General features: G+C 34.2%; 2 protein-coding genes and 1 non-coding gene across 3 annotated transcripts; 1 reads left to right on the forward strand and 2 right to left on the reverse strand.

The window, feature by feature from the left end:
- Nucleotides 1–3,627: 3,627 nt before the first annotated feature.
- On the reverse strand, nucleotides 3,628–3,700 carry Trnaf-gaa. The gene has a single exon. It is a non-coding gene; the product is annotated as a tRNA-Phe (tRNA).
- Nucleotides 3,701–7,402: 3,702 nt separating this feature from the next.
- On the reverse strand, nucleotides 7,403–9,253 carry LOC117339706 (E3 ubiquitin-protein ligase TRIM7-like). The gene has a single exon (XM_033901423.1). The coding sequence runs from the start codon at nucleotides 9,251–9,253 to the stop codon at nucleotides 7,403–7,405; it is 1,851 nt and encodes a 616-aa protein (XP_033757314.1).
- Nucleotides 9,254–11,536: 2,283 nt separating this feature from the next.
- On the forward strand, nucleotides 11,537–22,115 carry LOC117339707 (ficolin-1-A-like). The gene is made up of 6 exons (XM_033901424.1): nucleotides 11,537–11,558; nucleotides 17,530–17,782; nucleotides 19,491–19,549; nucleotides 19,831–19,916; nucleotides 20,684–20,840; nucleotides 21,362–22,115. The coding sequence occupies exons 1-6, from the start codon at nucleotides 11,537–11,539 to the stop codon at nucleotides 21,577–21,579; spliced, it is 795 nt and encodes a 264-aa protein (XP_033757315.1). The 3' UTR covers nucleotides 21,580–22,115.
- The last annotated feature ends 806 nt before the right edge of the window (nucleotides 22,116–22,921 follow it).

The raw sequence follows: 22,921 nt of genomic DNA on the forward strand, positions 1-22,921 counted from the left end.
TTAAAGCTGTATTTTCAGATAAAAAAAATCCTATTAAAACGCCTATTAATAAGATTTTCATCTTCGTTTGTTTTTTATTACTGATTGCAGATTCACAACGTTATCTTGCTACTAATAAACAACATCAAAAACAGTAAATATAAGTTTAAATGAAAGAAATGTAATATACATCAACCACGAGTTAGTGAGACCTGTTTCTACCACAATAAAAAAAAGCTATACCGAGACCCCCGTGTGATTTGGTATACGATATAATCATTTGGGGCGTAAGGATACGGTCTGTAGTGAAATGCCGCTTATTGATATACAAAACTGACAACTTATTTCAAATATTTATATAACTTCATTACATTCAAAGCATTAAATCGATAGAAATATATATAACAAACAATCGTCACTAAAACAATTGCTTTCCGAAGTTTTAATAAACATTTATTTTCTGTGTGTTTTGTTTCCGTGAGGTTTAATATTTACATTAACACGGCAGTTTTAATCGTAACGTTTTACGAGTATCAAGTCCTGAATATTCTTAATTCGACCCGAAGTATCATTAATAACCGCAAAGGCATACGGTATTTGTATACGATACGCCTTTTCCAGTATATTTCGATGTTAATTTAATTACATGTAAGCACAAACCACTCATATAATCATCGTTCGGACATAGATTTCATCAACAGAAATTGTGCATGTTTCTGCTGTGCGAACGAAGGAACGCTACATTAAATATTTACACGATATTCACTACTGAAATATATTTAAGCTGATCACGTATTAAATTGAGTCTTATATTCCATTATCAAGACTGACACAGCATAACGGCGGGCGGTACAGAGACTGATACTGCTAATGCATTAAGTGTCCATGTCGTTCTAACCAGATAAATGGACGGCATCCACGCTAAGTTGTTAGGATTTAAAATCATTGTGGTTGAAAGACGATTGATTTGGTATTAAGCGCTATTCCATATGACGAATCAATTTCGCAAAACGCATTATCACTGTTGAAATGACATAACGTACCGATGACACGAGAGCTTGATCGAGGACCAAAAGGCGCGGTGCTGATTTGAGTCAATACGTCAATCGGAACCCCTCGTCATTTTCTTACCCACGTTCGCAGACAGAGGCGAGGTGATCCGACTGTCAATACCTATAGGTGTTTAGTTGCGACGACTCTTTGAGTCTTGACTCGATTGTACACTTTAGTGCCTGCATCTTTTCAGTAATGGCATTTCTGACTCGGGTAAGTTGAGTTATTATTTATTCCATTCTAACTAAGGTAAATATAAGTTATTATATATAATTCTTGATTCAGGTAAATTGAGCTGTGTTCATTTTACTCGGTTTGTTGAACGCTTTTATGTACTTAAACGCAGGATACTTTAAAAAAAGAAGAGAGAAATAGATAAGAGGTAACAAGAAATATCTTTAAAAAAGATAAACGGCATAGTTTTAATGCTGGTGGTTATAATGTAAAATTGATGGTGAAATAAATTAGCGAACTGATGTGTTTCAGCACAGATAACAAAAGTATATCAGTTTGAATGATTTGGTGGTAATAAGACTTCATTTGAATCTGGATTATAATTTTATTAATGTGTCATTTGAAAAGATACATCCACTTATTCAGCTTGTATTCAATCTTTACTTTGTTTCGTATTAACTGCATATCTGCAATTTGCATTTACCGCTACATTGACCAATCAAATACTTCATCTTGACCAGTTACGCCACCTATCGCGTCATATCCGGGACCAAACAAATATTAAACGGCTATGCCGAAAAAGGTATTATGCTGCACCATGTAGCTGCTTCCTCCTTCTAGGACTGCAGTGATTCCAAGGTATGGGGTAACCTGCCCAACCACGCGGGGTTTTCTCGGGTACTCCGGTTTCCTCCCACAGTAAGACCCCTCGCGCGCTTCCATCCGGGCAAATAAGCGTGATTAATATAAGTTAATATAACTTGTTTCGCAATTGTTGTAAAATAAATAAAGTTGACATTTTTTTTATGATTCCAAGTGGTGATACCTACAAGTAGATGACGCCTGAGGTCAATGGGTCAAAATCACCATGAGAAGGTGTAATAGTCCCAGTATACAATACATTTGATAAATATTTCTGTTTTAATGAGATACATTTTGATGTAACTCGTTTCGAAAAGAAATAATAATAAACTCGCAATATCATTTTACCATATCCTCGGGTGCTTTAAGAAGTAAAATAGAATCAATGTAAAACAAAAAGAAAGAAAGAAAAGGAAAGAAGGTAATCGAGTTACAGACAGTTTACGGTCGGAGTAACAAATTACATATACAGTCGAATCTGTATTAAGTACGGAAGCCGAATAGGACCAATATAAAAAAATAACTTAGTTGGTATCATTAAAAAATAAATAAAAAATCTCGTATATACGAGTTTCTTTCTCGTATATACGAGTTTATTTCTCGTATATACGAGAAAGAAACTCGTATATACGAGAATTAATCTCGTTATTACGAGAAATAATCTCGTATATACGAGAAAGAAACTCGTATATACGAGAAATAATCTCGTTATTACGAGAAATTATCTCATATATACGAGAAAGAAACTCGTATATACGAGAAAGAAACTCGTATATACGAGATTTTTTATTTATTTTTTAATGATACCAACTAAGTTAATTTTTTTCATTGGTCCTATCCGGCTTCCGTAATTAAGCGACCACTCAAGGGAAGTTGAAAAACGGTCTCTTAATGGAGAGTGGTCTCTTAATAGAGATGGTATCTTAAATTTGATAAATGTTCATAAGCTTATTATTCGCTTTATAAATTGGCAATAATGATTTATAATATATATGAAAAATGAACCACCACTTTGAATAAAACAAATATTTTTTTTTTTTTTGTATTTTTTTTTTAATAATTATTACTCTGCTAATTTTTCATCACTATATGTATTTTTGAAATTCTTTCAGCATAGCAAAATACATCGATTTAACATGAGAAATATATTTCATTTGTTAATTAGATTACTTTTAAATTATTTTTATATATTTTTTTAATTCCTGAAATCTTGGTCCGGATTTCCGCTCCGATTATTATTTACGTTTCTGCATTTCCTACTTTAAAAACGGCGACTTTTTCACTGGAAAATATTCCCCATACATGTAGAATATAAAGTACACGAATCTGACTTTAAACAGACTGTATATATCATATAGTGTACAGAAACTTGATTTTACATATAAAATATGATTAAGGAAATCAATATGTTCACAGGTATTTGTTAAAGACATGCTTCAGACGAAATATCGTAGTCAGTTAAATAGCCAGACTTGTAAATATATCAGATACAGACACAACAATATTTTTGAGTTAAATATAATTCAAATTGGTAATAGGAAAATACTAGACAGATATTTTCTATCTTGTGTCTGTCGCTGTGCCTTCTCGGCAATTACAAAGAAAATCGTCAATGTTTTCTCTTTCAGAAATGTTTTTGAAACTAACATTGTATTTGGGTGGTATCGTATCATGAATCAAGAGATGTATAAATAGGTATTGTTATAAATAAAAGTATATTTACTTCTTCAATTAATTTCTTCTTTGGAAGAGAAAAAAAGTAAATAAAAAAAGATTTCTTGCCGAAACCCGGGACCGAACAAGGGACCTTTAGATCTTCAGTCTAACGCTCTCCCAACTGAGCTATTTCGGCGACGGACATCCTTTAGAGTTCCATGTGTCGAGATCAGATACGGTGGTATCTCGAATAAGATAATCGTCGCCAAGTATAAGTCTATACCAGAACATATCACATGTACAAAGTCGTGTCCCCAAGGCAGGATATATAATATGTATACTATATATACTTTACTATGATATACTATATATGTATATCCAATGTATATGCTTGATGATACAATGAATATGTTCTATATGAAATATCTTGCAAGATAATTTATAACATTTGAATGATAAATATTATCTTGTGGGAATATTTATGACAATATTATATTAAGACCTTAACTAGGTAATTATATTAATACTATTTAATTCATAATTACGAATGCCTGTTGTCGAAATGAGACCAATTCAACTTAAGTAACTGCGGAGCGTTTTTCCAGTGGTACAAATGTTCGCGTTTTTAATCTTTTTTGAAACAAAGAAATTTTTTTCCTCGTACTTTTGAACGAATTAAGGTTTGAAAGATTTCAAGATACTTATCCATTCTTTCAATTTTACTCATGGAGAGATCATAATCTTTTATTATCATTTTCTTTTTATTATTTATTTATTTATTGACTGTTTTAGATCAAAGGTGTTTCGTCTAATACATGAGTCCAACACAGATTGTAGCTCATTTTCATTTAGAATTTGAAAATAAAGTTACCAAATATGCATCTTAATTTTAATAGAATGAGTTACAGTCGAATCTGTCCAAACGACCATCTCTATTTAGCGATCCTCTGTTCTAAGCGACCATTTCAATTCCTCCCGAGCGTTTTCGCTATATATTTTAACTCTATTAAGCGACTCTCTCTTTACGCGACCAGCGACCACAATTTTTCGTTCCCGTGATAAAAATAACTCTCCAATAAGCGACCAGAAGTCTCCAAAACGCCTTACATTACCATTTTCGCCTTAATAACACCCAAGTAGTTTTACTTTATGACAAATTATGTGCAAAAGGACGGGAGATGAGACGAAGTCACCGTCTAGAATTCTGACGTTTTAAATACGATAAATCAATTTGCATGCGAAATATAACAATGAAGGAATGCATAAACAGTTAACTTACTGTTAAATCGTGATTTGTTATCTTTTTTGAGACATTACAACAGAAATTTGCCAGTATAAAAGTCCTACTTGTATATCAGGTGTTAACTTTTGTAAAAATAGCTCGTTCATTGTTTTACAACCTGACACTTTCGGCCATTCTCATGGCATTAGACCTATACAAATACAATGACCAGAAATTGGAAGAACAGACAAATACTTATTGACGGACTAATAAATACTTCTGTGGACATGTACATATAGTTATAGTAGAATTTTGCTGTTAACTTCAAAATTGTTACCACTTCATCATATAGCATTGATCACTTTTTCAATGGATGGCTAGTTTTGTTCAGAGCTTTACTCATCCTTTACAACCCCATGAGCCAGTTATCTAAGACTTGATCAAGTTAATGAAAGCTTAACGCAAATAATTTGCATTTTTTTTTCAAAAGTACTAATCTCATTCACAACAAACAATGTTTTGTCTTGTATCCATTTTATTACCAGAAAATATTAAAAAATGTAAATGTTGGGAAACTCATTTCAAAGAACAACAGGATCTGTACCAGTGCGGAAGATACTACACAGAAGGAAGTTACAATAATGTTGAATTTTATCAATGACAATTAATTTTGTGTATTGTATTTAGAATGTGTTTATCAGTTCTTACGTAACATTGTGTATTCGACAATATTCCTGATTCCTCCTGATGTATGTCCATAGGTGTTTCTATTATAACATTGTAAGTGTCCCTCTCATCATACTATATAAATAATACCGCTATGATCATATCTGATTGTTTTACCATCAGTAAAATAGCCTGATACGGTAAAATTTCGGACTAAAATACATCAGTCAAGTGTTGCTGTTTAATGGTAAAGATATGTTCGACCTTATGGATGATTTTTTTCTTGTTAATGGATATCTTTAATATGTGGCTAAAAAGCTTTTTGACACTTCTGGAATAAAATATCAGAATCATTAAAGTAAAGACACAGATAATATCCCAAATTGTTATTAAAGGTCACCACTTCTGTAGTGAAGATGGCGTTAGCTGGAACATACTTATTTACCGCATACAGAGAGCGACCCATACAGTACACGCTAATCATCAATATATACTGAGCGCCCTCTACAGTATACAATCACTACTCACTCAGCGCCCCCTACAGACTACAGTCACCAAACATTGAGCGCCCTCTTCCGTATACAGGTTTCTCACGCAGCAGAAGACAAATATTTAACAATACAGCTACAATTATGCAATTATGATAAATCATTTGATTTTCACTATTTTCTCCCGGGAAATGACGTGAATCGTGGAGACGGTAGAACGTCGTCCACACAATGACAGCTGGTGATATTACAGGTGTTGGGATATTAACTTTTCTACACTTTATATACCTGTGTTAGACATTATATATTTATTAATAATAAACTCCTTTTATAGCATCCTGTCTCTGCCTTTTTATGTGTTAAGTACTACAACCAGCCGGGATCAAATTATATCCAGGCATGCCCACTTGAAAATGAGAACGATTTTTTTGGGGATTGACGTATACATGAAGTGTTTGAAATCTTTTGAAATATTAAAATAAGATTTGTTTGTATTTGTTATGTTGATGCATTCCTTTAAATGGATATTGGTTTTCAGAATTTTCACATTTTGATCTGACGTTGGGAAGAAATTGATTGCAGAATGCATTGTGACTTGGCAATTTGACAAGCGTCTACAGTAGGAGCCTTAATAGTATAGCGGTGAGATATAAAAACACATCTGAAGAGTTATAGTCAAAACTTTTCAATTTGTAAATAGTATAGCACGAGATGAAATGGAATACATGCATATTTATAATAGACTGCTCTGGGATTAACAGGAGAAGAAATGCGATTGAATATATCTGGGACCTCGAAACACATGAACTTCCTCATTGTCTGCTGCCTGGTTATATAATGTTTCATGTTGACGTAAGTTATTCTGGACTCTGCCAGAAACGACAAGAAAGTTTTATAGGTTAGCAACATTCTTCACGACAAATGAAGAGGCCCATGGCGTCATTCCTATCCAAGTTTTAATCTCTATCTGGCTATGTCGTGAGTTCCTGATACTGTCTCTGTGATGAGTGATATCACTAACCTTTCATCATCTATCTAGTCGCTATCAGGGTCACGGAACCGCTGAATATAGAGATAAAGATAATAAACCGATGTGATATCAGCTGGCAGATATACAGTATCGTCGGTATGTGTTTGTATACAACAGAAATTGGCGTTTGGAATCTCCGTTTTGAATAAATTAAATAGCACAACGAGTATAACGTGGCCATCAGAAATAATTGTCGCTGGAGCTTACAATAATGCGATAAAAATGGATCTTACTTCATTATATGTCTCCTGCTCTACTGACAATGCGCATAATGATTTACATTTACACATTACATTTCAGCAGAATACCGCCCGCAGGTCTACTGTCATAGTTAAAATGTACTGATCAGTAAAGTTCAAACACGCGCACTTGATTTCTATTTTGTGATGATTGGTTAGTTACCACGAATTTGTTTCCACACACAGATATCGCCCTCGGTTTGTTTACACCGTTTGATGAGGTCAGTAGCTCTCTGACGTTTGTCCCGTCACGTCACATCTGTACCACGTTATTGGATGACCAACCACACACGTACACATTGCCGTCACCGTCGACGTCTAATCCCAACGCTCCCGTTACCAAACCGACCTTTGTCATGACTGTACGTGTACCACTTGAAAATCTGTAAACAGCTACATCACCATTTGTGGATGCAAAGTGGCTGCCGTATATGTGTCGGGTGTTTGGATCATACGCAAGATGGAGGCATTTAACAACGGAACAGTTAATAGATTCCGAGTCCCCATTCTGTTGTACACGGTACAGTTGATTCACAGAGCTCACCACAAACTCATCATCTGTATATATTACAGCTCTAGGTTGTATACCGTTTGACAGCTTTATCTCTGACGTCAGAGTCAATTTTGATGACTCAATCCTGAAGACATGCATAACAGGAATACTGTGGTTACCGACCGCTACTGTGTGATCATCAACACGACACATGTCACAGGGATTACCTTCAACTTTGACTTCATCCTCGAATTTGCCCGCAGCTTTAAACAGCTTGAGTTTGTTGTTACTATAATCTCCGAGAACAATATGATGGTCCGGTAAATAAACAATACCAAGTGAAGTGCAATTTGTTCTATCTGATGGACGCTTAATGCTGAACTTGCATCCCTCTTTCCCATCACATTCCGATAAGGGTCTCACACTACGTATTCCCTCTGGTAGCGGTTCTATATTTGTCACTACTGTGACGTTTCCTAATGACAGTGGAATATCTTTATCCAACCTGAAAAGACTCGGATCTACGACATGCTTGATCCTGATAGAGGAGAATGACTTCCTTATTTCCGTTATCAGGTTCTGGTAGAACTCGATTTCCGCCTGGCCTCTCTGATACATCAATGTTGTGTTTACGCTATCATTCCTCTGAACAGCTGTCTCGGAGCTTTCTACTGTGTTCTCAATGGATGACATCAGACGTTCACATTTCTGAATAGACAAGTCCAGATTTTCCTTTTCTTGTTTATAAGATGATACCAGTTTGTCTGTGAGGTCCTTCTGCATGGCATCCAAATCTAGATCGACCTGTTTTCGTAATTCTGTTATACTGTCAAATCCAGAATTTTGATCTTCTAGAAGAATTTGAAGTTTCTCGCCAAATGTTTTGACGAGCAATTTGATAGCCTCCATCGCTTTCTGTAGTAATTCCTTTCGATCCTCCAGTCGTGACTCCGTCTTCAGTTTGTCACGGTATTCCTGTGTCGTTGTCACTACGTCACATCGTCTGTGGTCTATGGTGATACATCTACTACAACCAAGTACCTGGTGATCCTCACAATAGTAATCGACCTCCTTCGTGTGTTTTTCACATCGGATCTGTTCTGTTACTTGTCGCGAAGGATTTTCTTTCTTCCCTGTTACATCTACTATTTCACAACCTTCGTGGATCAAATCGTGAAAATCGACTTTACATGTTGTACAGAACAGGACCTTACAAGTTTTACACCAGATGGTGGCCGGAGTCCCAGGTGTCCCTTTCTTCTCACAAGGTTTACAGTACATCGGCTCAAGTGCCGTGGGCTTTACCAGATCTTTCACTATTACACTGGCTGGGAATTGTTGAGCCCATTTCTCCTTGTCCTCAGACGGGTTGACAGGCTGTGTCATCTTCCTACACACAGGACAAGGGAAGGCACTCGCCGACGCCATCTTTCCTGACAGGTCTTTGATGATGAAGGTGGACAAACATTCCTGACAGAAGGAATGAAGACACGGGAGGGACTTTGGTTCGTGCAGCTGCTCCAGACAAATTGGACAATCTGAGAGGTTGGCGTTCTTCGGAGGTCTGGGACTGTCAGGGACATCGTGGTGTCCTTCACCACCTTCAGCCATTACATTCAATAGTCGGTGTTATCTGTAAATGTAGGAAATGGGAAACAACAGTTATAAAAATGATCCATATCATCATTTTCTAAATAAACTATAACTAACTTATTTCTGAACAACATGTATTAGAATGATCAGGTAATACTTATCAAGTACAAATACGATTTATAATTGTCAGGTATACATACGGATTGTATTGATCAGGTAAACATACGGATTATAGTGATCAGGTATACATAGGGATTATAGTGATCAGGTACACAAACAGATTATAGTGATCAGGTATAAATACGGATTATAGTGACCATGTACACGAACGGATCTTAGTGATCAGGTACACATAAGGATTATAATGGTACACGAACGGATCTTAGTGATCAGGTACACATAAGGATTATAATGGTCGGAGATACATACAGATACACATACATATTATGGTGATCAGGTATACATACGAATAATAGTGTTCAGGTATATATACGGATTATAAAGATCAGGTATACATACGGATCAAAGTGATGAGGTACACATACGGATTATAGTGATCAGGTACATATACGGATTATAGTGATCAGGTACACATACGGATTATAGTGATCAGGTACACATACGGATTGTAGTGATCAGGTACACATACGGATCTTAGTGATCAGGTATACATACGGATTTTAGTGATCAGGTATACATACATCTTAAAGGGATCAGGTCAAAATACCCACCTAAAAATTATGTTTCTTTTTCCCAGTGCAGTATCAACCAACAACTTGTGTACAAAAGAATAAAGTATTATTGGTGATTTCAACCTCGTTTACTCAACATAGCGCTCCATATGTATTCCACCACCGATCCCTGTGTGTCGTTAAGGAATTTGACATAGACAAGACCCTTGTATCTCACGTGATCAGTAAAGAACAATTCTGCTTAATATAGCACAGCAATTACGACCCAAACACTGTCCGGATTTATAATGTTATCGGTTGATCAGTGGTACACCTTAAACTGCAGTACAATAACTCATTTAAATGAAGACAAAGCATTTAAAGTTAATGTACAGTTTACCAAACACAGTTGGTAATGACACACTATTTATGAATTCAATTGGATTTATTTACTCGCATGTTGATATGAAATAAACATTTCAACACCAGAGAGAATAATATAGGAGTAGGGCGACCCATATCAGTTTCAAGATTATTTCGTGTGATTGCTTACAGAAGGTCGCAGTACCCTTGAATGTACGACGAACTTGTTATAGAGATAAACGTTCAGTGAGAGTGTTTAGAAATCTACTCTGTATGCTTAAATTTATCTATGTGTAAGTTTTAAGATACTCAAAGAAACATTTTTATGTCCCATTCTAATTGGTTGGAAACACAATGTTACATCTTTTACCAATCCACAAATTTGAATTTAATAGATTCACCATTTACTAATTAATATTACTTAATGTTGATATTCTAACGGAACATAAACATACATAAGATAATATTCCATAGCAAATTATGAAAATTCGGTGTGACATGTTTGAACATGTATATATTTTGTTTGGCTGCATGTTTGTAAATGTGACCGTCGGTATATTTGTTACACAAACATTTGCTGGTTATGCGTAAATGGATTTAATCAGTGTTGTATTGCAAAAGTAACAATGTCAGAAAATATATCGAAACAAGAGTTGTCAAAACACTTGTCAGAACTTTACTTAACCCTAGTCCATCAAGCGGGTTGAAAGTCAGTTTTTTTAAAATAGGTCTAAAGGTCCTGAAATGTAGAACCAATTAAAAGGGATTTTCACAATGTTACAAGGAACACACATGTGAAATACCCAAGTTGTATCCTCCTTATTATTAATACAATACAGCTTTATAAAGATGCATTTTCTTTTTGCTGTCTAAGGACGCTGAGGCCAGGACATAGCGATAGCTCCCCTGCATTTGGTTCAGGCGAGCTAAATCAAATGGATGTAGATCAAGGTATAGGAAGAATTTTAAGAAGTGTAAATACCTGTTAACAGGACACGTTCAGCTGGATTCTAGGAAACTGGACAAAACATGATGCGTAACTTAGATTTATAGAACAACGATAAAAATCCGACGACACTTGGAAGCGTGTAATTGTGTATGTCGTGAATTCTACTAAGATGGTCAAGAATTCACAGAGGATAATTTTGGTGTTGTTTTGTAGAATAAAAGATTGACGGAACTACAGGTATATTTAATGGTTTCCCTCTTGTCATCGGGAAACATTGTGTTTCCTTAGGTGAAATGAATCTCTTTTGGTATGGCTAAAATGAGCTGTGATTTCGCTGCCGGTACCGTTGTTTATATTTTGAAGGATGCTTGATTGTTTTGTTTTGTTTAACGTCATATTAACAGCCAGGGTCATTTAAGGAGTGTCTGTTTTTGGAGGTTGAAGAAAACTAGAGTACTCGGAGAAAAAACCCCAACGACCTACGGTCAGTACCTGGCAACTGCCCCACTTGGGTTTCGAACTCGCCACCCAGAGGTGGAGGGCTAGTGATAAAGTTTCGGGACACCTTAACCACTTGGCCACCGCGGTCCCTGTTTTGAAGGAAAACGTCATTATGTATAGATAGGTCTAATCGTAACATACCACTGTCTGCGCTGAAAACGTGATATACATCTATACTACCAACAACCCCACACCATTTTCTTTAAATAACGAGATCCAATCTACGATGTTAAATTATGATATTGATATTTGTCACACACGAATACCGCTCCAATAACTGATAGATATTAACAACACCCCAGGGTGACATTATTGACATTTTGCATTATTGATGCAGCTGCTGCTTTAAGCATGATGTAGCTCTAAATAGGATGATGCAATGCGTTATATACCTGTTGTCTCGATCTATCTAGATGAAAATGGCGAGACACTAAAATGTATACTATTAGACTCATGTTGTCATAGCACACTGCCAGTAACATATAATTACCACCGGATAAGACAGAAAACCTATTAAGTTGGAAGAAATCTTTCATATAATTAATATCAAAATCATTTCATTGTATTGACTTATACGACCATCTAAGCTATTTTAATTAAAACCGACATAGCCGATACAGAGACGAACAAGTGGAATGTCGATTTCTGCTGTAACTTGGCATACAACAAGAACGGCTTTGGTGATCTATTGGTAAATTTCTGGATTGCTTGGTCCGTATCCGAGTACAGAGACATTTCTGTATTAGGTAGACCTTACAATTGTATCTGATTGCAGACAAATCTGGATTGGTAAGTTGGTATAGGCCTTCAATTATTGGTTTTACTGGGATTGTAATAGTGCGTTCAAACTCTTGAACATAACTTGCCAAGACGATACATTTTGTACTTTGACAAACACTATTCCGATATATATTGAAACTGTTCAATATTAGCATTATATACTGCCTAGCTTAAACACAATATCCATTCACCACGTAAAAAAAGACTACTCAGAATACATCTGTGTCCGTGATTATTCTGAGGTTTGGTGGTTCTATAAATTCCACCTTCCATACCTGAACGTAACGTATAAAGGAGAGGTGGATAGGTGGATATCACGGCAATATATGTACGATATAGTCGAATTTATATTTACATTCCAACATGAAAGTAACAGACAATGGAGAAGTGGATTTCACGGTAATGACATAATACACGTTGAAGAATTCATAGATATATACGACAAAGTCGAATTGATATTACGACATCTATCATGGAAATATATTCCTAGTATATCAAATTGCAATACAAATCATGCTTTAATTTAGCAATTTCCAAACTTATCATACATATACAAATAAGATAATGTTATTACCATACACCATATATACATAAATATAATACTGTTATTACCATACATCATATATACACACATATATAATACTGTTATTACCATACACCATATAATCACAAATATAATACTGTTATTACCATACATCATATATACACACATATATAATACTGTTATTACCTTACACTATATATACACAAATATAATTTACTGTTATTACCATACATCATACATACACAAATATAACACTGTTATTACCATACACCATATATACACAAATATAATACTGTTATTACCATACACCATATATACACAAATATAATACTGTTATTACCATACATCATACATACACAAATATAATACTGTTATTACCATACATCATACATAAATATAATACTGTTATTACCATACATCATACATACACAAATATGATACTGTCATTACCATACATCATACATAAATATAATACTGTTATTACCATACATCATACATACACAAATATAATACTGTTATTACCATACATCATACATAAATATAATACTGTTATTACCATACACCATATATACACAAATATAATACTGTTATTACCATACATCATACATACACAAATATAATACTGTTATTACCATACATCATACATAAATATAATACTGTTATTACCATACATCATACATACACAAATATAATACTGTTATTACCATACACCATATATACACAAATATAATACTGCTATTACCATACATCATACATAGACAAATATAATACTGTTATTACCATACATCATACATACACAAATATAATACTGTTATTACCATACATCATACACAACGATAATACTGCTATTAACATACATTATAAACCAAAAATAATACTGCTATTACCAAACAATACACACAAAAGATAATATTGCTATTAGCTTGTATCTTAAATACCCTTTATTTACATCGTCAAACATACACAAATATAATATTACTTTTGTTCATACAGGAAACTGTTATATCATATATAGGATTAGTTTCATTATGTGTATGTTTATTTCAACAGTTATTTTCTTGTTGCTTTTAAATTGTTTTTATAACCGTCTGGATTGGTAAGTTGGTATAGGCCTTCAATTATTGGTTTTATTGGGATTGTAATAGTGCGTTCAAACTCTTGAACATAACTTGCCAAGACGATACATTTTTTCCTTTGACAAACACTATTCCGATATATATTGAAACTGTTCAATATTAGCATTATATACAGCCTAGCCTAAACACAATATCCATTCACCACGTAAAAAAAAAGGCTACTCAGAATGCATCTGTGTCCGTGATTATTCTGAGGTTTGGTGGTTCTATGAATACCACCTTCCATACCTGAACGTAACGTATAAATGAGAGTTGAATGGGTGGATATCACGGCAATATATGTACGATAAAGGCAAACTTATATTTACTTTCCAACATGAAAGTAACAGACAATGGAGAAGTGGATTTCATGGTAATGACATAATACACGTTGAAGAATTCATAGATATATACGACAAAGTCATACATCATACATACACAAATATAACACTGTTATTACCATACACCATATATACACAAATATAATACTGTTATTACCATACATCATACATACACAAATATAATACTGTTATTACCATACATCTATCAACATATATTATACATGAAGATAATACTTCTATTACCATACATCGTACACAAAAGATAATATTGCTATTAGCTTGTATCTTAAATACCCTTTATTTACATCGTCAAACATACACAAATATAATATTACTTTGGTTCATACAGGAAACAGTATACTGTTATATCATAGATAGGATTAGTTTCATTATGTGTACACTTTTTGTTTATTTCAACAGTTGTTTTCATGTTGCTTTTAAATTGTTTTTATAACCGTCGAGGTATCCTGGTTATTTCATATTTTTAAAATGTTTATGATATTTCTCATTTCCCTCCCTAGCATCAATGTGGTCGAGTTTGAGTGAAATTTGCACCACGCTAGACAAGCTAAAATCACACTATACCACTAGTTCCGTTGATGCTTCGAGTTGGAGAGAACGAAATTTGCCTGAATGTAAATATATGGAACGCCATAGCTGTCAGCCTTGACCTTAAAATGATTATTAATTTATATTTTTATTATATAATTAGACTTTATCAATATATTATTCGATTTTATCTATATATTATTCTATTTTGTCGTTATATTACTATATGTTGTCATTATATTATTTGATTTTATCATTGTATCATATGATGTTTCATTATATGATTACGTTACACCATTATATTATACGCTGTTGTCGTTATATTGTTTGATTTCATCAATATATTATTACCGTTTATCTTTGTATTATTTACTCTCGTCATTATATCATTTTGTTTAATCGTTATATTATTCTATATTATCCATTATACAATTCCGTCATCATATTATTTACACATATCACGATATGATAGCATCAATGTGGTCGAAGGAGACCGCGGTGGCCGAGTGGTTAAGGTGTACCGACACTTTAACGCTAGCCTTCCACCTCTGGGTTGCGAGTTCGAAACCTACGTGGGGCAGTTGCCAGGTACTGACCGTAGGCCGGTGGTTTTTCTCCGGGTACTCCGGCTTTCCTCCACCTCGAAACCTTGCACGTCATTAAATGACCCTGGCTGTTAATAGGATGATAAGCAAAAACAAACCAAACAAACCAAATGTGGTCGAGTTTGAGTGAAAATTAGACAAGATTTGATAAAAAAAAATCACAATATGCTACTGGTTCTGTTGATGCTTCGAGTTGGAGAGAATGGAATTTGCCTGAGTGTAGATAGCATTTGGCAGTTGCATCCCTTATTTGCTTATTTAATGAATTTAAAATACATGCTTATGGTTTTTTGCCTGTTTAACAAATAAGAGCTATATGAAAATAGAGACAACTCTATCAAGTGATGATCAAGTCATATTCAATTTAGCATTATTTATTGAATAAATGTTTAGAAAATAATAGGGATGAAATCATTGGTCAATTTATTCATATATTTTTTTTATATATCAAGGCTCTCAATCATCTACTGATCACGTGATCCTTAGACATGTGATGTTAACGTATCATATCGCCAGTTTCTGTATATATTGCTTTATATTGCAAATATAGTTGCTGACTAATAGAAACAATCATAACTTATTATGTATTATACATACATAATAAGTTATGATTGTTTCTATGAGTCAGCAACTATATTTGTGTATACCCCATTCCATACTATGATATTACAGTAATACACCCCATGTTGCTAGAACAGACTAGGGTTGTAAAGTAGCATTCATTTAATTGTGGTTAGTTACATGGATATTACATACAGTTCACAATCACTCTATTATAGTGCATGTCGCCTGTCTGTCGTACGTCGTCTGTATACATGTAGGCGTGAACCTGATGAAATGAACGGAATTTTTTATAACATGAGAAATGGAATATCTTCTGCGCGTCTCTGCAGTGAAAACTAACACGATTCATCTATCGCTTTACCAAAATATGTATATTTGTGAAATGCATCATTGCATGTTTTAGCATTTTTTTTCATAATGCCTGCATATATATCGGTAGTTAATTAATCTGTCAATATCTTTACCTGCGATGACACATAATACCAGGTCTTACTTATTTCCCATGAGGCCCTTTTGTAAAATTATGCAACGATAAATTATTTGATGATTATGAACGTTTTTAAGAATTTTAATCATCGTGATATCAAATAATTAACTGTCTAATATAATATCTATATACACATTATAATAATGGCTCTTTGTGTTATTAATTATAACAATGTTAAAACTTAATTATCTATTCATGAATGTCATTGAACTATTTCTTTATTCATTTTCGACGGTTTTTTCTGTTACTTTGGCAATAAATTGGAAACAATCCCAAATTAATCTTTCTGAGCTCTCGGTGATAGAACTCGAAAAATTATTAAACATATATCTCTACAAACATTTGTACACATGCTACTGGCTTTGTTGTGGTATTTGCTGTTATTTTGTTGTTGGATGATTTTGTTACCAAAACAGGTAAAAATCATTATACATTGTTTAAGAGTAATTAAGACAAAACCAAACTCTAAAATCAATATTTAAATACTGACATAGGAGAGTTTTAGTATTAATTCATATTAAAAAGAGTGGTATATATATGACATTGACATTTCTCTCACATTCTACCTGGTAATATATTGAGATATTACCCAACTATCGGTAAATCGCTTGTTAGTGTCTGGTAGAACCACCGTAAGACATCAATGTACCAAGCAGTTGATTGTATAATTTATGATAAACACTATCACCGTCTGAGCTTTCATAGACAAGGGTTGTTGATCAGTAGCAACATGACGACAGTAGCGTGACGACAGGTATAGGAGGCGATGCGAAAGTCTACTGAAAAGAAAAATGAAATTTCAATTTTTGATTTTGCTTTTTACAGCAATAGATGCCGAACATATCTCAGAGGCCCTCTGTAAAAGTGACCAGTTCAAGAAAGTACAAAATCTAGTGGAAGCGGAGCTCAGTTTGGATAAAATCAGTTCTAATACCGGGATCCGAAACCGTGCAATGTGTGCAAAGCACTGCATAAACGAAGGATGTCTGTCATTCTCGTACACCGAGGTCAACAAAAAGTGTGACACCTACTCTCGCTTTATTGTCGAAAAGAAGGATGCTGACGTATTTCTCAAAGGGTAAGTAATTTGATTATTTACACATACAAATTTATACGTTATGTAAGAGACATTGAAAGCAACCAACCGATCCAAATCGACCTTAAAATGCGTCTATCCTGAATTGGGTTAACATATAATCACAGAATTAGAAGTGAAATTTATTTCGCAGTCAATTTCATTATATTAAGGACTTAACATATGAAGTTCCTTTTTACTGGCGTACAGTGGAATGTTCTGTCAAAACATATTAAGAAACATGATTTAAAAACATGATTTTGTTATTGATAATATCACTGTTTGTATTTCTTTATCCGAGTTTTTATCATAAAAGAATCACCGCCTTGTATATATAGAGGATTGCTTTGTTCCACAATGACACAGTGATGAGGCGGAATGTTCTAGAACGTCGCCGCCATGTTTTGTTGGCAGACACGAACCATTAAAATTATGGGCCTCTAACGATATTATAATCAATTTTAGAAACCAATAATTTACTATGAGCGCACAAATATTGATGCAGTCATTATTTGTATGCGAAAAAGAAAACAATTATGATTGGAAATAGTCCTTAACGTTATCTTCAATGCTGTATGAAGAGAAGAGAAGAGAATAAGTCCTCAGATTAAATTCTTATTGGAGATATTTGGACAAAATGTTCCCAAGGAAGGAGAAATCAGATAAAATCCCAAATTATGTCGTCACGTAAAATTCGTGGGAACATCAGGTACATTTATAGCATCCTACCTGCTTGGCTATAGCCACCTGGTTGTTATTGACAACCTCTACAACACGAGAACTGAATCATTCTTATTATCAACTATTCATGGAAACAGCCACCCATGTTTTATAGTCGACATCGTGATCTCATTTGGACAAATTATATTCCTTATGAGATATGAAGTCAGACATGTCCCATGCTTGTTGATATGCCTAGAAGTCCCGTTGTCACCCCTAACCCCCATTAGATATTGTCATTAACCCAGATTTAACCTAGGTTTGTAAAGCAGGTGACGTCTATGAAACAGAAGTCGTTTATTCTTCCGGAGCACACGGCCTTATCATCATTATACTTTTTCTTTATACTTACGGCTTAAATATGTCTGAGAAAATGTCGACATCATCAGAAATATGTCGAGATAACCGAAAACAATGCCGACTTAATAGTTTACTTACCGAGATAATATTGCAGTGATAATTATCTAGGAAGTCGATGGCAGAAATGTGCCACTGTACAATATAAATCCGAATTTCCGACTTCTTAGATACTTATCACGGCATCATTATATCGACAATTCAGCTGATAGGTCGATATATATCTTTCGAATTATGTCGACATATTTGTTTATGATGTTGACATATCGGAAATATGTCCACATCTATGAGTTGTAAGTCGGCAAATCGATGGCAGAAATATGCCACTATATGATTTTAAGAGGCTTGTTGGCGTAGACAGACAAATGCATTAAATCCCTATCAAAAATATACGCAAGCTTCATTGTCCCGTAGATCCCGGTATGTAGAACATCGGGATAGATTATCACGTTTCGCAAATGTCCTACTTGTCCTGACAATTTCCCCCCGTTATATTCAGTTAATGGTATCTTTCTTCAAACGGTCTTTGACAAGGTTTGGCAAATTAAATACGCGATGCCAATCAAGGTTTTAAATCAGATATCAGGAGGGTTTATAAAAAAAATGCAAGTCTAGATCTGGTTAAATGCACTAGCCCTCCACCTCTTTGTTGCGAGTTCGAAACCCGCGTTGACCAGTTGCCTAATACAGAATGTAGGTCGGATATTTTTCTCCGGGTAATCCGGCTTTCTTCCAAAACCTGACACGTCCTTAAATGCCCCTTGCTTTTGGAAGGGCGTTAAACAAAATAAACCAAACCAAACCAAACTTTTGAAATGTCTCTGTCCTTATTAGAGTCTGTCAATAGCAAACGCAAAATTTTACCCCTATTTTTGCACATGATCCAAGTGTTGTATACCCAATGTTTATTTTTTTTAACACATCACACTTGAAATTTAGCGCATGTCAAATATCTTATCGTCTTTTATTTTTAGCGTCCGGTGTCTACGACTTCATTACAACAGAAGGAGAAAATCTCAAGGTGTTCTATGACACGGACACTGAAGATGGACCATGGATCGTAAGTAGAATGCAAGACGAAACATATTTCATTCTGAACTTTGATGAATAGCATCTGGATTTTTTTAGTGCAGCGTCAAAGCATTCAACCATCTGTGGTTGTGTATAAACACCACCCAGAATTCCCTTTCTGACGTGGAAATGTTTTTTTTTAAATGCACCAGAGACCTACTCCCTTCTCTAATTATGATTTTTGAAAATTAAAAGAAATGTCTTATCAGCACAAAAAATATAATTTCTACAAATATTTTTCGTAAGTTACATACATACATACAGGAACCAAGGAACCAAATGATTTCCCATAGACGGTAATGTAAACGTTTACAACTGTACTTAAATGTTCTTAAATCTCGGAAACCTGTAAATAGAATGCTTAAAAATTCTACCAATTTGAACTTTTTTTATATGGGGGCCACTATCTTGAATTCAGCACAATTTTTTTTTCAATTTACAACAAAATACACACTTAATTAACTCACCCTGACAAAAACAGGCTAGGAAAAAAACTTTTTTTTATATATATATTTTACAGCCACATGTATTGCCCAGCTCACACATAAAACTTTGGAAACTTCTATCACCTAAATATCCAATCTGTAGGCCCCGATGCATTCACCTTCCTATTAAATCTTCTGTCAAAACGGGGAAAACCACAACCTATTTTTGATTTGGTTCTGTGGTCCCTAAATACATACATACATACATACATACAGACATGCATGCGAATGTCACTCTCTATATCAACAATGCTGATTAAAATCCACACAGGTGATACAGAGACGAACAAATGGAGATGTTGATTTCTATCGTAACTGGGAAGACTACAAGAACGGTTTTGGGAATATACAGTACTCGACATTCCATGTGGCAAATGAAGCTCAGAATTACAGGCTGTCTGTGCAGGGGTTCTCTGGAAACATTTCCTGTAAGTCTTCTGATTATAATATTGTTTCTAAAAGTGTTACAGTATAAGAAATCCTTAGGAATGTCAACATTTCTTGGAACACATTCTCTGCCTTTTCACATGTCCGACAAATCAGGCATGATTTAAGGTAGAAAATTCGCTAAATTGGGCAAGAAATTGCGCATGTTAAATTGTAGGTTTGTTGATGATGACTCGATGACAACAACCTTGAATCAAACATATCGTTAATGCCAAACCAGCAATGACTATTTTCTCCGCTATAAAAATGAATGTTATCGACCGTTTGAAACAATTTGAAATAAGTCTATGATGTCATAAGTGGTTTTCGTTGATATTTGCCTCCTGTCTGCGTTCTGACCATAACCAGCGATATGCTGTTTGATTAAATCCCTTAACCGGAATACACATTTAAGAAAACAAGAAAAATCAACAATAACACGGCTTAGATAAGGTTTGGGTGATTGTGAAGGCATTTTGTTGTCTATAGATGTAGTAAACTTTAAGTGTTTTTCATTGTTTAGATGATGCCTTGTCCGCTCATGATGGTTACGACTTCACGACCTTTGACAGAGACAACGACGACCAAATAGGAGAAAACTGTGCCCATACATACCTTGGTGCCTGGTGGTATTCCAACTGTTTTTTTTTTCCAATCTTAACGGCCGTTATGTTACAGACAATGGTAATATTGATACCAAAGCATTGGTGTGGCGGTACTTTCCTGACCCGGAGTCGATAGCTACACCATTGAAGAAATCAAAGATGATGATCCGATAGATGTACACACCATAGAACAAACAAACACAAATACCATACTGTTATTATCATTCATCATACAACACAGACATAATACTGTTATTACTATACATCATACATACAGAAATATAATACTGTTATTATCACTCATCATACACAAATATAAAACTGTTATTACCAAACATCATAAACAAATACTATGCTGCCATTACCATACATCATACATGCACTAATAGAAGAATGTTATAATCATACATCATGGAACACAAATATGATACTGTTACTAGTATACATCATACATCACAAATATAATACTTTCATTACCATACATCATACATCACAAATATAATACCGTTATTATCATACATCATCCACACACAAATATATTAGTGTTAATATCATACATCATAAATACACAAATATAAAACTGTTATTATCACTCACCATGCATATACAAATATAATACTGTTATTATCATACAAAAACAAAATATAATACCGTTATTATCATACGTCATACTTACAGAGATATAATACTGTTATTATCATACATACAAAAATAAAATACCGTTATTACCCTACATCAAACATACACAAATATAATACTGTTATTATCATACATCATACATACACAAATATAATACTGTTTTATCATGTATCATAGAACACAAATATAAAACTGTTATTATACATTATACTCACACACAAATTTAATACTGTACCATACATACACAGATAAAATACTGTTATTAGCATACATCATAAATACACGAATACAATACTATTATTACTATACATCACGTTTATAGACGTTCTAATGATTTCTGGCTCTGTCGGTCGGTGTCACTCTTCATCGTGATTCTATTCAAGTGTATCGCTACATCCTTGACATTTGTCCTGATCATTTTGTTCCAGTAAGATTTTGTCTCCTTAACAAAACTTGTTCTAACTTTTATAATTGCGTCTAAGATAGACGCTAATCTTGTTCCTGTGTTCATTTTATTTCCATATCTACATCCATCGAATGCTGAATCATTCAATGGAAGCACGTCTTGTCAATGTAGATAACTCACTAAATGGTCGAGTGTGTGCCTTTAAAATCACAACACTTTACTCTCTAGTACACTTTGTAACTCACTAGTTCTGTTGAAGCTATGAACAGTTAGCCCACGTGTAGATAGTACACGGAACTCGTGAACGCATTCAAGTTATAATTCTTCCGCAGCCGGGGAGCATTGTTATGATACATTTTAATTGAATTGTAAAATTAATGTTTTTTAATCATACAATTATTGATATTGTTTGATTGTAAATGTGTTGCATAAT

This window comes from Pecten maximus, chromosome 12, assembly GCF_902652985.1.
Source record: "Pecten maximus chromosome 12, xPecMax1.1, whole genome shotgun sequence".
NCBI lineage: Eukaryota > Metazoa > Mollusca > Bivalvia > Pectinida > Pectinidae > Pecten > Pecten maximus.